Raw genomic sequence first — 17,831 nt, forward strand, 5'->3', positions numbered from 1 at the left:
GGCCAGGGAAGGTCCTGGGACGAGAAAAGTGCCAAAACTGCTTAATTAGAGTATTCAAATTAGATGGGTTGCAAAACAGTTAATTTCTCAACTTGAAAAAAGACAAAATTAATATTTGCCAGCCAGGATCAGAAGCAGTGGGAGCCATTGACAGCTTCACTGGGGCTCCTTGTGCTGGGGAGGACTCCAGAGGTCTCTGCCATAATTGTCTGCAGTCTTTAGTATTTTGTTCTGCAGTTTATGAACTTGCTCAAGCATTTTGTGGATAAAAGCCGGTGATCCAAACCCCAGCTGTATTTCTGCTTTAAGAAGTGAGGGGCTGCTGCCTGGTATTTCAGTGTGACACTTTGGTATTTCAAAGAATTTCCTAATTTGCATAGCCTGGAAAGGATCAAACCAGTGGCTGGTGGAAGCAAAGTGTGGCTCTGCCAGGCTAGTCCTCCATCCCAGCCTCCAGGACAGGCAGCCACCTCCCATCCCTGCACAGATGGACCAACAAACAGCCCTGCACGGACAGAGCCACCATTTATGCCAAGGGCCCACTGCCTCATTGATCCATTGCCTCATTGATCCACAGCCATGGACACCTCACTGTCAGCAGCCCCTGAGTAAGTCCAGCCATGCCAGTGCCAGGGAGAGGATTCTCTTCCCTCTGCCTTGTGCCACAGCAGACCTGGAGACAGCTCCAGTGTGGGGATGTGGACTTGGGATGCTGTGGGGACAGTGCCAGGGCTCATCCCTAGGTTAGTCCTTGTCCGTGGGCTGGCAGCTCTCCTTGCTCTGGTCCATCTGCCTCACCCCTCAGGCTTTTCTCATCTACTTTTTTGCTTTTCTAATATTTTCTCTAGTATTTAATCCCATGCCAAGTTCTTCCCCATCCTCTTAAAATTCTGCAATTCTCTTAATTTTTTCCTTATCTTGTCTGCGTAATTGAGAATATCTTGAATCCCTTTGTTTAGTCTTCGTACCTTGTGTTGCCACTATGTTCCAATCACTTAAACATGAGATCTTTGCATGCTATTCCTGTGGAGACAAATTTTTGCATGTTCTCCAGAAAGAAAGTCATCCTCCATTAGCCAGTGCTTTGTGATGAATGAGAGGGGATGTCACACCAGGAGCAGAGGCAGCAGTGGAGGGTCCCACCCTGCACTGTGCCTTAGAGTGATACTGATATCTGAACCGAGCTCAGATTTCGTTCCCAGCAATGTCTTTTCTCTTCAATGGCCATGAGTGAAAAGCTTTGACACCCTCCATCAGCACAGCACCAGGTGAAGGCTGGCATGCGTTCCATCACCCTCCCTCCAGCAATGCAGCTGCCACTGCCCCTGGTGTCACCCACCAAGTCTCAACACAGTGGCAAGAGAAAGAAAAAAGCCACTTCCCCCTGCACAGACACATTATGCCAAGAGCAGAGAAAATTGATCTCTGGCTGCTGAGCCTCTCTAGCACTTTGTGTTGCTGAAAGGAAAAATCAAGTCTGGGCCTGGAGAAGGCAAAGACAGAAAGAAAAGCTTTTCCTGTCTGATGATTTCTCTCTGGGGTTGGGGCCCTCCCTGGGGACCTCAGTGGTGGTTTTGGGAGAGGCACTGGGGCTGCTTTTGCTCTGGGGGCTGGTTCAGCATCAGATTCACAATAATCCCACAAAATTTTGCTTTTCCTGCTCACTCAGCAGGTCTGAGGAAAAGGGGAAGAGGCTGCCGGGGCTCCCAGCTGAGCCCCCAACAAGGGGGCTGCCACATGCACTTACACTGGGCTTGCTCAGGGATGTCACTTGAGCCGCAGCACAACTTCTCTCCTGTCCTTCATGTAGCAGCCATGGTCTGATGTGGAAGCCTGGCTTTCTCCAGGCCGTGACCCTCACACGACTGCAGGGGTTGGAGTTTGGAGACAAGGATCTGAAGTGCCCTTCACAGGGCACGGAGAGAAGGCTCCTCGCTTGCTCACAAGCCAAGGGTTGAGCTTTGCCCTCCACAAGAGTGTGGGCCATTTGCCACAGCCACCATCAGCAGCAGCCCAAAATCTGGATCTCATACTCCGCTGCCTCAACAATTACCAGATTAAAAGAAAAATCCACACTGAAAGGGGAGTCCAGAGGCTCCTCCTGGCTCCCAGCAGCACACCTTAGCTGGACCAGCCCCAGCTTCAGCTACTTGCAGTCCAGGGGACACACATTTCCACAGGCAGCCCCCCCAGCCCCATCCTTGCCAAGCTATCCAAGAGCTGTGGGTAGTGCTGTGGCAGTGTCAGACACCTGCGAGTAGGGGTGTGGGGGGACCATCACATCCCACACTGGTCCAGGGAAGCTGCCTGTCACCTCAGCCCCAGGTGAGCACTGCCAGAGGGATGCTCCATCATTTGGTGCCCTGTAGAAGATGCAGGTTGGTGAGGCTGCCGGTGGAGAGAGGCAGAGGAGGAGGAGGTAGCAGATCTCTCCCAGCTCCTGCCAGTGCTCTGCAGCCCTGTGCCTGGACCGCCCAGGCTGGCTGGCTGGCGGTGGGTGTTCGTGACTCAAGATCCCTGATCACCATCCAGTGACACATTTACTGCCAGCAGAATGGGCCTCCCGCCAGCACAGCAGCCCTGGAACCTTACGGGAGGGTGGCTGGGCTTTGCCAGCAGCTGTGCTGATGCAGATGGGCTGGGAGGGTCACAAGCTCCAGCTCTGAGATGCACAACCTGATGCTGGGTTGGTAATGGGGGCAGACCAGGACCCTCTGTCCCAGTGTTCAGTGTGGGAGCACAGGGCCAGAGATGGGACCTGGCCAGGGCCAAGCGCAGCAGGCCTTGGAGCCAGCCCACCTCCCTCACCTCCCACAGCACCCTCCCTGCCTGCCCAGAAACCTGGCTCCTGGCACCAGACCCATGGTGACAAATGCCTTTAAAACATTCTTTATTAAGTGAGAAATCTCACTGCGCTCTCTATGGCAAGCCCTAATACAGTGCAGACCTAAATACAGCACTAATGCAAAAGCTTAAAGGATTTCCCATAATTGAGCAGAGCTGGCAGAGGGGTGAGAGCCTGGTGGGGGGAACTGCAGCCCACCTCCCTCCTCAGCATGTGCTACCCTCAGTCTGACCCCACTGGTCCAAATGTGGCCACAGCCACCACCCTCAAACTGTGCAATATAGGAAATTAAAGTCTTCCAAGGCCTCATCCTCCCCAGCTCAGAGCCCCAAGTTGCCCTCATTACCCTCACCAAAATCTCCTTGATTCATGCAATAGCACAAGTAGCATCATAGTGTGTAACCCGTGTGTCACCCATCCTCCTGCTGCCAGGACTGCTGGGGCCCTGCCTGTCCCAAACCTCACTGCAAGTCATGACAAGGCCAGGGCAGTGGGACTTGGCACATTCAGCTTCCAAAGCACAAGGGATGCTCTGGGCAGGGGAGCTGCTGAGCCAGCACCTGCTGCTCCTGCACACCCCAACATCATGGGGTGTGGGTGGCCACCAGCACTCTGCACCCCAGAGAATACATGGTCTTACCTTTGTATTTCCCCTGCCTTGGCACAGCCACACACAGCTCTGAGAACAGCGATGGGAATATCCTGTGTCTCCTTACCAGCGTGGCAGTGTGACCCTCAGGCAAGCTCACCCCACAGGGCAAATGACTGATGGCTTTGATTCAGGCTTCTGTGGGGGAAAGCAAAACAGTTTTCTTCAACAAGAGTTTTCCAGAAGCTTTACAAAGCACAAACACCTTTGCTTTGGTGCAGATACATGCAGCCCAAAACACCCCCAGCGCCCCTTGATGTGATTGCCAGAAGCTGTTCACCAGTGGGAGCCCTGCCAGACATTCAGGTGCCATTGTGCTGCAGGTGTGGGGGCAAAACTGAGGGCTGACAGGGCTGTGGGGCAGGTGGGGACACGGCTGCAAAGCTCTCATGGCCATGGGGAGCGCCATGGAGATGGGCTGAATGTTGGTGCTGTGAAACATTAAAGCTGAAGCTGCATCGATTACAGACACAGGCTTCGAGCACACGGTGGCTGCGTAGGGTGGGAGGCAGCAGCTCCCTTGGGAAGGCTCTGATAATATTTACGAGCAAATAATTTACACGAACTATGGAGCAAAGCAGAAATACCTCTGTGGAACCCAGCTGCGGCTGTGAAGAGAGAAATGGTGCAGCAGCACCATACCAGGGCCTCCTGCCTGGCTGCAGGGATCCTCCAGAGGCAGGTGGTGAGGTGTCACAGTGCCATCCCCTCAGGGCTGTATTTACACTTTTGGATCCAGGGGAAGGGCAGTGGGAACAGTGAGGCAGATGCCAGGGCACATGCCTGCTACACAGACTGGCAGAGCCACCCTGAAAAAGGCAAAATGAGGAGGGAAGGGCAAAGTAAATATTTTCCAACTGAGCCAAGCCTTGCTGGGACCTCATCAGAGCTGGCTTGCTGGGTGGCTGCTCCTTCAAGCCCGTCCCCATGGCCTTCAGGCAGTGGCTTTTTCTGTCTCCCTGCCCACAGACACTGCAGAGGCCTCCCAGCCCACTCACAGGGATCCTTTGTTGGCATGTACTGCCATCTCAGAGATGTACTCGAGGCAGGTCTCACCTGAGCTGGAGGAGGCACCTGAGTCCATCATCTGCAGTAACAGCTCAGGGCACAAGTGAAGGTACAGGCTGTTTCACACTGCCCTGCACTCTGACATGACCCCTCTTGGGGAGAGTTAAGGGCTACTTGTGTTGGAGAGGATATTTTAGATCCACAACTCATTGGGGATTAGCCAAACATTTCTCCATTCTCTTATTTCTCATAATAAATAGACCAAATTCATCTATTTATCCAGCACTAAGTCCACATTGAATAAAAACTGGCTTTGGACCATCTGAATATGGAGCAAGTCTTGAAAAATGGAATTTTTCCCATGTTTCCCACTGAACCAAAGAGCTAAATAGAGATTTTTGTATTAAACTTGACTTTCCTGCACAGACAAGCCCCAATGAAAAAGAAGATAGATAGGCCAGGTGCTGTAAGACTTCAAAATGACACATGCAGTAAATACAGCATCATGAATAATTTTGCTCAGATCCTTTAATCCAACTCCATCTATAAAGTAGTTTGCAGCAGCTCCTCCTATAACTTCTGCAAAAGGGCCCCAGGTAAAATCCCACATCCCTGGCCCAAAGATGCTGTTTGGCCTTGAAACACAAAGTCTCTTGTTGATGGACTACCCTCGATTTTTGGTGCTAGTGTGGGACTCCTACCCCCAACCTCCTCCACAGGGGAGGATTCTGAGCAGAGCTGGTGTCTCCAAGCAGCCAAGGCCCAGCCCTTCCCACATCTCCAAGGAAAGCATCACTTGAAAGCTCCTGTCTCCATCCTGCAGTGAAAGCAAGCCAGACCAAAGCTAGCAATAAAAGTTACGAGTAACCATTCAGGAAGGATCCCATGCTTCCACATCAACTGCTTAGAAAAGTTTCAGTTCCACTTTTTTTTTTGGTCTTAGAAACAATTCAGACATTTAACTGTGCCATCAGATGAGGCAGGAGTCATTTATAGAAGAAAGCTCTAAGTGGCCTTGACACACAAAGAGAGTCAATTAACCTGCAAGGAGAAGTCAGGGGAATAGACTGATGAAAAAGCAGCAGTTACATAATTTGTCCTGGGCTCGATCTGTCTGTTCTCAAAGTCAGCAGCTTGTCCTACTGGGGATGAGGAGCGGTGTCTGCCCAGCCTCCTCTGGCAGTGCCTCCTTGCCATGGCTCCTGCCCCGAGCAGCTCTACTGCACCCACATCCCCTGAAACACATTCTCAAACTCCTAATCCCTCCCCCACGTCATAAGAGTCAGATTCTTAAAACCCTTTTGGGAAAACAGCCAAGGATCCCTCCCCTGCTGTGAGGGGACTCCCTTGTGCTGGCACCAGACTCCTCAGGCTGCACCATCCAGGCTCACCTGTGATGCTGGTGTCCTGTCACAGCCACCTGGGTGCCAAGGCTGTGCCAAGGCTGTGCCAAGGCTGTGACCGACACTTGGACTTCACAAGGGCAGTTACTCACATCCTTGGGGTTCCCGGCATCGTCCTCTGCCACCCACGAGCTGAGTGACGCTGTGGCCTAGGACAGCCACGTGCCCTGGCTTGGAGGGTTTAAGCCTCCAGCTTTAAGCCTTGATGGAGCAACCTCCAGCCAGTTTAAGGGTAAAAGCCCCTTTGACACAATGCTATTGGTAAAAAGGTGGTGACCAAGGTGGCCACGCTACTGAGCGTTTTTCTTACATCTAAATCTACACAGTGTTACAGCGTTTCAGTTACGCAAGCTCATCAAGAAGCAATTTTCTCTTGCAGCAGCCTAGACCCAGCTCAGCCAGGGTGGCTCCAGACCATGGTGAGAGGCAGCCCCAGGTTGTGTCAGCCAGAGATGTGAGCCTGAACGCTGAGAGAGAAAAATTAATACACACATCACTGTGCTACAAAAGCTGCAGGCCTTTGAATGGGAGTTGATTTATTCTTCATGGTTATCTTCAAATGCACAGCTCTGATCTCCTCTCTAATCACATCACAGACAGGATCAGAAAGGAAGCATAGAAAATAACAAGCCAAGCAGACCACATCACGTGTCCCCAAAGTGTGCCAAGGCTGGACTGACACTCAGACTTCACAAGGGCAGTTACTCACGTCCCTAAGTCTAAGGCATGAGAGAAATCAAAAGGCAGCATCTGGAAAGTTTTACTTTTTATTTTTCTAAAATACAAATGTCTGTCTTGTGTTAGTAACTTTAATATGATAGGCCAAATGCATCCAGTAAAAAGGAGGCACTGGCTACATAGAATTCAAAATACTGAAGGTATTTTCTGGAAAGAAATTTATTCTGTTGATCTACACTTCAGATATAACATTGATTCAAATTCATTAGTTATTATTTTTACATCATAATCTTTGAAGTTTGGAACTAATAAACTGGAACTGGAAAAGTTTTTAAAGTAAACTCCTATTAATGTGTAGATATGGATCCATAAAAAACATAACCAAGAATTTTATACACTTTATTAAAAGATCAAAAAATAAACAATAACAATATAGAAGTAACATACTAAAATGAGTAGCATTATGCACATTTCTAAAGCACGTACAAGCACTATAGCAATATAATGTGGCAAAAAGAAAAATAAATTCAAAGCGTACACCCTGTTGGTAGCAGTTGAGGGAATGAACTATCCTGTTATGGAACTGAAATACTGCATTAACCTACGCCAGTCTGGATCCAATGATATTTTAATTTCTTACAATTCCACAGGGCTAAGTGTAGTTGTTTGTATACATTTTCTAAACTATACCATTAAATTGATAACTAATGTTTCCCTTATTTTGTTTTACCAGAAATGCCTATGAAAAGAAGAATGTGCTTCAAAGATCTACTTTACACAGTACAGTATAAATGTTTTTATATATTTAAATTTAAAATTGACAATTTAGGAGAACATTCTTTCTTTGATTTTAGTGATTGCCTAAAATACAATTCTCTATTTATAAAAAAAAAAAAGTGATCTGTTGTCAGGTGATGTAATAAAGGGTGAGGAGTCAGTTCATTTTCATGATCTAAAAAAAAAAAATTAAAACAAAGCTAATTGGAAAGAAAAAAAAATCCCATAATCCAATCTAAGAATGGTCTTATCATCCCCTCATCTGCTAGGATACAAAAGCCATGGCAACAAAATCATTTGGCTTCCACCACTATCAAATAGCATCTGTGTACAGTAATAAAGAACTGGAACCTTGTAATTCGGTGTCAGGTAATTCTCTCTGTTGTGTGTTTGGAAAAATAACTTCGTTTTATTTAACAGTTGTGTTATTTTGTATGTTTAAATATCTCCTTTGAGAGGCATATAGAGTTATTTTTGATGATAGAGGATGTCAGTAAAGATCACTAGCAAAGATTCTAGCAGTGTTGTCATGATCATGCTCATACTCCAATGAAGTTTGACCAGCTATGATTCATTTCACATAGTGCAAAATATTTTTCTCTCATAATCCTAGAAATGAGAAAGAGCTTGATTATAGCAATTGACTATGGCAAAAGGAAGCCTTAATCGTGTGGTGGCTTGAACTAGCTGATTATTTTGTATTAAAATCTAGGTTATTATATAACACCACGGAGAGAAGCAACATCTGATTTTTCCTCATTTTAAAGACCCTGGGGCTACTCCAATTCAGCAAACCACCATTTGCACAGCCCCATGGTGCAGAGTGGGCTGGCTGAGCACACACCGGCATCGCCAGGAGTCGGGAATGCTGGCCAAGGAGCTGGTCTTGGACTGGGCAGCAACAGCTCAGCCCCCAACCCTGGGGCAGCCAGGAAAGGGCGACAGTGACATTGGGTGCCACCTCCCACCAGTTCTGCTCTGGGGGACTTGACTCACTGCTGGAGTAAGGACCAGACTCACATCAAAACCAGCTACTTCTCTGAAGCAACGCAAGGGCTTGGGTTTGGGGGAAAAAAAAAAAAAAAGTACTTAAAAAAAAAATCCAACGAAAACTGAAACTTGTTCCAATCAAAAATAAATGGGTCAACACAGGCACTTCAGCTGCTCCAAAATCCCCCAGCACTGCAGAGCCCCAGTGGTACCAACACAAACAGGAACAAGAGGCTGCTCACTGAGGGGCCACAGCTTTGCTCTTCTGTGGTGGCAACTCAAAGGGGCTTGTTAGTCCCAGCCTGGAGCACCCAGCTGGCCACACTGCTACGAGCCTTCACGTCCCTGCCCCAGCACCACCTGCAGCACTACCATGTGCCTCTCAAATGAGCACCACGGCTGTCACACAGCAGAAAGAACTGGTCCCAGACAATCCCAACCCATCCCTGTCCATCTATGGCTCACCAGGTCCTTCCATTTTGTTACCTTGCCCCAAAAGGTTAAAAAGTAGTTGTGACATTTCAAATTCGCTCTGGGATTTAAAACACTTGCCACAATGACAGTCACCTCCGACAGACAAACACTTCCAGAGAAAATATAGGATTAGGTGCTAGGAAAAATGTGTGTGTGCTGCCATGGACCTACCAGTCCTAATATGATTCACTGAGAACATAACCTATCAGAAACATGATCTGGGGTGTGTTTGAAAATGTAGGCTGATTAAAAAAAGTAATTTGAATCTTTGCTAGTGACCTTACTAATTCATTCCGCACCGTTTCCCATTCTCTGTGCTGCAGGTTGGAGCTGACCTGTTATCAGTCTGCTGTATAATAAGCTATGGCAAACTACAAAGCTTTTACAACAGCAAAGCAACATCATGCTTTCAGATAAGTTTTATAGCAAAAAACTCCTCCTTTTCAAAGCCTTAGTAATACCTATCTCTTTTACAAACTTTTCCTGTATTATTACAGACTTTTTATATTCAAAATAAGTTCCAAGGATTTCTTTCGTGGACTATGTACATAAGTGCAAAAAAGGTGTGTCTCACACATTCGTACACTAACTGAATCAGTTTAACTGCAGCATATTTGTATCTTCAACACTGTTACGGGGTCATTCCACAATATTTTTTTTCTTATGTACAGTTTTTGCTAATATAAATTAGTATTAAAATAGTTATATGCTTAATTATTTAGCCCTGATCATAACGTAATTGTGTGAGTGTTCAATTTCTGGAGAAAAGAAAATTGCAGGCAAAGCTACAGTACTGAAACAGATTAATTCTGAATTCCCACCGTGTGAATGAATGTGAAATGAAAGCAAGACCGGTTACTATGTTGTAAATACAGGCTGCCGTGTTTCCGAAGTGAAAATACTGTGGAATAACCCTTGCCACACAACAATTTCTACAAGCTATAAAACCTGACTCTAAATCCATGTGTTGTAAACTTCTTGACTGAAAAAGTGACCTTAAAGACACAAATTCAGCGTTCACATGGGACTTTGGGATTTTAAAAATATTCAATCATATCTTTATCTGACAGTATTGAACTGTACCTTTAACAAGCTCATACTGTTACACATCACTTTTAATTTACATGTGAAAATTTCACAAATAATGTATACAAAGGTAGCCATGTTGTAGTTTTGTTGCCATAGCAACAACAACTTAATATAATTAGTTAACAATGAATCTATCATTGTAGGAGTTACATACAAAGTTAATTTTGTTCTTAAACTGTAAACTATACAAACTAGTTACGGACTGTATTCTATACCATGCTTCAGTGTTGGTTTAGAATATAACTAAATGGGCTGAATACATGTATTAAAAATTTAAAACTTTCTCTAACTCTCCTTCAAAATTAAATTCATTAGTTACCAAAGATATCAAAAGAAGCAATAATGAAAACCTTAAAAACTAATGGTAGAGAAATCAAAATATATGACATGAATTAATGCGTTGTAGCCTACTAACAATGAGTTGTAGCTCTATTTACATTTGGATTAGGCTATCAACTACTTTTTTTTTTTTTTAAGTTATTACAGTCTTTAACATACAGTATATACTCTAAGGCCTTCACCAGGCACATGGTAAAATCAGGTCAATATCAAACTAAATCCATTCAACAGGAATGGGAAATTAGATTTTCCTCATAAATTTCACCTTTTTCAATTTTCATGTCTGTGAAATGTACAAGGGATAAACAAAACGAGGACTCCAGTTTCTCAGTCGTTGTGTACCCGCGTGTCCTAGGGCTACTCCTACCGCGCCAGTGCCAGCCCGAGCCAGGCCAGAGGATGTTGCCAGCACACGTGTGTCCTGCTCCAGCCACCTGTGCCACCAACATACACCCACCTCCAGTGCTGGCTCTGTCGAGTCCCCGCTCCGGTGGGACAGTGGCACAGCGGGAGGAGCAGCGGCACCCCAGCCCGGCCGTGCCGACCCTGGGGAACGCTGCGAGCACGGAGCAGTGGGGTGGCCGGGAGCAAAAGCACATCGGAGCGCTCGGGAAGAGGGCCTGCATGGGCTGCCCGGGGACATAACAGCTTCTAGAACGTTGCTATGCAAAAATACACAGTCAAAAATCATCAGCTAAAAATTTCCAACTAAAAAACACGGCTGATTGTGAAATCATGTTCCAAATTACTAAAAACACTGTATTTAACAAAAATAATCTTAATAGTTTTATGAATCCATTTTATTTTAAATCCCTCTTTTATTGTCTGCTTATGTTACAGTTTAGTAGTAGTACTTTTTATTGAAACTACTAACAACCTTTTTCCATGAAAATTATCAATCTCAGCTTTCATTTTCCCTCTGCATGACCCGTTTTATCCAAGTTTCAGCATTTCTTGCATATTGTTTGCATAAGGCTGAGAGAAATGGACAAAGAGAAATAACTTTGGATAAATAAAAAATATAGGTTCATGGAAAGTGGGAAGCTTATAAAAATGTCACTAAAATTATATCAATTTAAACAAACTTACATACATCTCTTGTCAAATAAAAGATGATATTCATGCTTTTATGACATTTGTTTAGAGTCACTAACTAGCTTGGTGACTTTGTAATAGTCTATTTAGGAAATTTATAGTCTGGCGACTGGTTTTTTTCTTTTCTTTCTTGAACAAAGAAAATTAGAGCAAGTCATTGCACAACTGGTTTAAATAGTGCTACCTCAAAATGGCATTTTTGCCAAGATTGTTTTGAATTTGGTGAAGTTTAGTGCTTCAAGCTTTTTTTTCCTTAAACTCATTTACAAATTAACTCTAAATTTGCCAGCAATATAAAAACTGTTGTGGCACCTAATATAACTACCCTGAACATCCCTCACTGGACCTCTTTAATAAAAAATAATCCTTTAACACCTTTTGTTTTCAGTGCTTTAAATGTGACATGAAAACAGCTGTATTCTAGGTTTACATTCTATGCACATCTATGCCAGATGTTTAAGTCGATAAATAAAATAGGAGGTTACATCAAAGTGTCAAGATATACAAAAATCCATTTAGCACTGAAAAAATTTCAACCTCCTTGAACTCATAAAGCCATACAAGCTTGAATGCATCCTTTCTGGCTTAAGAAGATCAGCTCTGTTCTTTGTTGAGGCACTGGCACAGGTTGTGCAAAACCCATTTTTGATACACAAATAATTTCAAACAGGAAGTACTCAAATCCACTTTTTCCTCTAACAATGTTATGGCTTTGGGAAACAGAAACTCGGTGGTGAAAAGAACAGGTATGTGGTCGCCAATACAAATCAGAGTCACTGATTTCAGGCCACTCTGCTGCTTGTGAGCGTGGATAGCTGGGGAACATCCACGGACACAAGCAACTGTCAAACTCAGGGTCCATAAAGGAGGTCTTGGGGGGATGTTTTCTTCCCCTCTCTATCAGGATGTGGTTCAAAGTCTGCTGAATTGAACAAAAAGATTCCTCAAGGCCTTTTTGAGCTGGGCTCCTCAAAGGTTCATGCTATGAGTGAGTCTCCATGGGCAGATGGTCAGAACCTGCCCTGGGGCGCCACAGGCTGCATCCTAGGTCCCACTCCATCACTTGTGGCCCATGGAGATACACATCTAGTAAACTATCCGTGCTCACACTGCAGGAGAGGGGGCAAGGAAAATCTAACCAAGGCCAAGGAAGTAGGAAAAGAGAAGAAAATTTGGTTGTCTGAATTTGGCACTCTACAGGACCACTCTGAGCTCGGGGTGGTCGCCCCTCCAGACACTGTGAGCTGGCCTCTTGCTTGACTCTCTTTCTCCTTGTATGGAGTTTGTGGATTTACAGCAGCAAATCCATCTCTCCCATAATGCCAATGACTATCTAGAGCTATGGCAGGGATGGTATCCTCAACCAAATGGTTTGGTGGTATCCTCAACCAAAATGCATTTCTGCAGCCAGATTGTTCAGCAATGCAGCATAACAACAGGCAGGGGTGTCCAGGGTGCACAGGGTGAAATGGTTTTATTCATGCGTATGAAAAGGAGGTATTGAGAACTAGCCCTTGTTGTGCAGCAAACATTGCTCTTGACCAAGTAGAAGGTGCCAAAATAAATCCACTGACCTACAGGAACTCCATTAAGATGAATGTTTATCTACAGCAGAAAGCTTATGCTGAGCTTTTTGCTGCTTTGTTACTGCTGTGTTTGCTTTAAAGGGCCAGAGATCACGGGGAAGAAAAATCACCCACTTACAGAAAATGGTGATTAAACAAATGGGGCATGCTGACAAAATTTTAAGAAGAGACACATATAAGATTTCAGGCCAAAATGTTTCAGCATGCATGGTGGAGACAAGCCCCAGGGCTTGGTGCTACCCAGCCTGGGCTGAGCCATGGTCCCGGGCCCTCCCCAGCCAACGGCTGGCACCTGCTCCTCTCCAATGCAATGAGCTTCTGCCCAACTGAAGCTGTCTCACTCCACCACCATTTTTTTGGTTTTTTGTTTTGACTGCACCATGAAAACAGCGAGAGAGATTGTGCGCCGTTTGCAGCTGAGAATGCACTTCAATGGACAAGAGAGCTGCAGAAATCCCTTGATGCTTACCCCTGTCTGATCAAATTGTTCCTGTCCCTACTGAGCCTGGGCTTTTGTGGTTTTGGGGTTTTTTTCCTAAAGTTTCCAGAATCAGCTCATTGTATTGAAAGAAATACCCTGAACTGGACTAAAAATGACAGCTGTCCTTTCATTTCACTGGTACTAAAAATTTGGAGACTATCTGAAGGCAAATTTTAAATGATAAAAGGAGCATTTAACATAAGGAACTTCAGCTGACATTAACAGCAAAATCCAGCAAAGGGCAGAACATTCCTGTGTCGTGTTTTTCAAGCACATAATTCCTGTTTCCCACAATAACATTTTTAGTAAAAAAACAAACAAAACCCCATAAAACCTACAGAATATGAAAACTTAAGACATAACAATAATGAAAAAATGGTATTGAGTATACTTGATAATGATGTACACTTTAAAACAAATCAATAGTCTATGATGTAAACAAAACAGTAAGATAACACTTTAAAAACAAGACAAACATTTATCCATCGATAGTATACAGTAAACCAACAGTCCACTGTGCAGATGCACTTATCAGGATGGTAGTCATAAAATGATTAAGTGTGTTAAAGTAATGTGTTATAAAAGTCTATTATAATTTCCTACTTGTATATCTCATATAACAGAGCGCTGTTTGTTAATTGTTTCTATAGTGCTTTTTTTTTTTTTCTTTTTTTTGACATTCCCATTGATCAGTTTTTGGTTAACATGTAGGCTGCAACAGGCTTACTGTAGAGGTGATAGAGAACAATAGAGGGAAGAGGGGAATATATACAGAAAGGCCATGCGCAGCTTCCCACCAAGAAGTCCTGGTGCTCCATAATTTTACTGTTCAGAATTTCAACGTGGTCTGCTGTAGGGGAAAGAAAAAAAAACAACAAAAAAGAAATAGTGAGAAGTTAATACATCTATAATTTAAAGTCATTCTAATACTTTTACATCCTCACTGTGTTGCCCAAGAGGTTGTCATTTGTGTGTTGCAGAGAGACATTTTATTCCATTAATTTTCTGATGTAGGGTGAACCACCAATAACACAACTTGGCATCCTCTTAAATCTGCACCTATGGCTTTTTTTGATGATGACAGGACAAATAGTGAAAGAGGGAGGTGGACAAATAATAGTCTGATTTTTGGATGGGATGCCAGGTAGAGGGCGACTAAGGAGAGAGCCAAAGGAATCCTTGATTCATGTTAGCTCATTTCCTTCAGACAGTCACATTAAATCTGATCCTAAGGAGTGACGAGCCAGAGGCAAACTGAGCCCAGAGATGAAACACAGACACAGAAACCCTGTGCTCAGGGGACCCTCTTATGTGAACAAATTGCCTCTTCTGGGATGTACTTATGAAAATCCTCCACTGAAGGACCCAACAACTTATGTCCTGCAGAGCTAGACTAACCAGCCTGGCTACCAGGGCTACTTCAGCCCTGGAGGAAAAGAAAAACATCTGTCAGAGCAGCAAGTGTTTCAGTTACCAAAGTCCCACTCAGGGAAAGTTTCCTGAAAAAATGCTGAAAACAATCTCAAAAGACTTCAAGATTAAGCTCTTCCAATCAAACGATTTCCATACTGGGTGGAACAGGCTGTTTTACACGTTATGGAAATGGGTTAACATGCCAGGTGTCATGTCTGTGTGTCATTTGAAACAGCAGTACAGTCTAAGCTGAACATTTTCACTAACGTGGATAAGCTTGGTGTCACCCCTGATGAACAAGGTCCACGGCCACAGTTAGCAGGTCATGTATACATATGGTACTTAATTAAGGTCAGCAGAGATAAGGACCATCACTGAGAAAGTAGCTTCTGTTGATTGCTAATAGATATCACTACAGAATTGCTTGCCAAATTAATTTCCAGCATTTAAGTACTTGCCTGTAATATATGACCTAAGGAAGTAATGAGTTGCATATCTGCATATACTAAATGGCTGCTTTGAGAAAATCTGGTGACCTCTTGTTGAATTGGCTGAATTGCTCTTTACTCTCTTGGGGTAAAAAAACACAGTCAAGAACTGAAACTATCCAGGGATTTTCGCTCATGAACATCAGCTAAAACTCACAAAGAAAAGCAATGGAAAAATGACACTGCTGCTATGCCTGTGAAATAATATTCTGTAAGTCCAAGGACAAATTCCTCCATCATTCCCCTCAGAGGAAACTATCACCTTAGGGAAGTCCAGGATCTGCAGGTGGGATGAAGACTGTGTTGCTTATGACATTCATTCTGGTTTTCAACCCACCATGAGCCAGGCCCTCTCTGCAGCTGACTAGCAGAGCTCTGCCCAGACCAAGCCAGCCTTGCAGATGCACAGCAGCTGCTGCTGACCCAATTCTGCTCAGCCCAGGAAAGGAAATATATCACTAATAGCAAAAGAGAAGTTACACCTTTTCATCTGACTCATTACCAGAGCAGTCTTTGCCATCAACACTGCAAATCCCAGAGGCATCTGCAGGCAGCTGGGAGCCGTGTAGAGCAAGAGCAACCTGTAAATAGAGCCATGGGACTGGTGGAATGCACAGGGAGGTGGCGAACATCGCAGAACAAGTACTTGAGACACAGAAAACAGTGCTCGTTATAAACCATGGGGCTGGTCCGTGTCCATGCTGCAGCTGCTGAATTCCTGTTGAATTGGCAGAGCATGAAGCCAGTGGGGTCCCATGGGCTCATCCCTCTCCCTGAGCCAGCCCCGTGTTAAGGGGATGCAGTGCCCATGTACAAATTGATTCACCGTGAAGAGAAATACCAAAAAGGAACTTACTGTTCTATCGGGAACTTCTACATCTGTGAAACAAACATGCTGCTACTCAGTTCATCTACTGATAACTGGGATATCTACAGCAAAAAAAAAAAAAAACAAAGAACACAACACATTAAAACATTGCCTTGAGATCGGGCTGTTTATTCTGTCTTCAGTATCAGGTTAATAAGTACATCAGTGTCTTAAAACAGGATCCACTCCCAAGTCTGTATTTTGCTACACATTAGGTACAATGTATCTGCACCACTACTGATGCCTTGTGGAGTACCTGGTGATTGTACTGGGATTTTGACTCCATAGACTACAGAAATGCCCTGAAACTATCTGGCTGAAACAGGACTCATACAGCCACAGAGCAACACTGCACAGGAATTTCTACTTTCCTCTACTTCCCATGACCAATACAAGTCTGAGTAAGACCTGATCTACCTGAAAATAATGACAAAGCACAGAAAAAGACTGGCAGTTCCTACTGTGAGCAGTAAAACACTGCCTAGGACTTACGCAGGCAAAACTCCTACTGAAATCCTCATGACCTCACAACCAGCAAAAGACTAGAGGATGCCCCCAGAGATATTACTGGCATTCAGCATGGCTAACAGCCTCCAACAGAATAAAGTGACACCCCAATGTCTTTGCAATAGCTCCAAACCTGAGAGCATGACAAATAAAAATGCTAAAATTAGTACTGGGGGAAAATTTTTTTAAAAACTGTTTGAAATGTCTCTGGTCTAACTGGGAGAAGCTGTGTCACACCAAATTATCAGGAAGCATCACTAGGACAGGTTGTGCATATACAGTTCAGGACGGGTGCAGAAGCAGCCATCACACTCGGTATCTTCAGAGGAAAGTTTTGGAAAGAATTATAGCTCGGCAGACATGCATGGAATCCTGTACACTTACGGCAGTGCTATAATGGCACGTACTGCACATCCAGAATCCTTTCTGTAGGGATGGGTGACATGCTATTGGCATAAAAAAAACTTTAGACTTCACAGCCTCATCCCTGATTTTTGGTTGTTTGGGGATTTTTTGGTAGTTTTTAGAGTCCAATTTTGTGGTGGGGGGAGGCTACTTTGTGTTACCACTTCCGCTTTCCAGCCCAGAGAGAACATGCCAAAATACCACACGGAAGGATGCTCGGGGTAATATTTCTGCTTGAGACTGAAAGCAGAAGTGCTGCAGGTCTTGTGTGACTGTATGCTCAGGAGACTTAAAGCCCATTTTTTGAGGACCCGGGGGGAGGTGTGTTTTTGGAGGAGAGCCTGCACCCCTGCCAATCGCCCATCCCTACACTCCGGCTGGGCTTGTGCCCATCCCGCAGGTGGTAGAAGCAGCCCCCTTGGATCCCCGGCCACACGCACGCACGCACACACACGCACACGCTGCCTCTGCGAGCCCGAGCCTGTGCCAAGCAGGGCGGAATGGCGCTCGACCCTGCACGGGATCCAGCCCCTCGCCCGGTCTTCGAGATCTGAACACGTGAAAGAAAGCCATTGAAAGGGCCAAACCTGATTGGCGGTAGCTGTTGCAGCGAAGGGGACGCTGGTGGCAGGAGTTGTTGCTGCAGACACAGTGGTGGGCGTAGCACCGTGCATCATGGGCACTTTCGGAAGGGAACCATGGAAGCGACATACGGGAGGGTGGAGTGTATATACAT

The 17,831-nt window shown here is 45.0% G+C and overlaps 1 protein-coding gene across 12 annotated transcripts in view; it reads right to left on the reverse strand.

Moving 5' to 3' along the window:
- Window positions 1-6,968: 6,968 nt before the first annotated feature.
- MBNL3 (muscleblind like splicing regulator 3) overlaps window positions 6,969-17,831 on the reverse strand; it is a 94,526-nt gene continuing 83,663 nt past the window's right edge. For 8 of the 12 annotated variants that reach the window (XM_042029129.1, XM_042029136.1, XM_042029130.1 and 5 more), the window contains 3 exons: window positions 17,683-17,777; window positions 16,172-16,245; window positions 6,969-14,264 (listed from right to left, as the gene is read on the reverse strand). In XM_042029129.1, the coding sequence (XP_041885063.1) occupies window positions 16,189-16,245; window positions 17,683-17,777 (152 nt within the window). In that variant the 3' untranslated portion in view covers window positions 6,969-14,264; window positions 16,172-16,188. The remainder of the gene's footprint in view (window positions 14,265-16,171; window positions 16,246-17,682; window positions 17,778-17,831) is intronic. The other 4 variants (XR_006016267.1, XR_006016269.1, XM_042029132.1 and 1 more) reach the window with 3 other exon arrangements.

Source organism: Corvus kubaryi, unplaced genomic scaffold (genome assembly GCF_017639235.1).
Source record: "Corvus kubaryi isolate FWS band 111438036 unplaced genomic scaffold, C.kubaryi_AGA036_p1.0 37322, whole genome shotgun sequence".
NCBI lineage: Eukaryota > Metazoa > Chordata > Aves > Passeriformes > Corvidae > Corvus > Corvus kubaryi.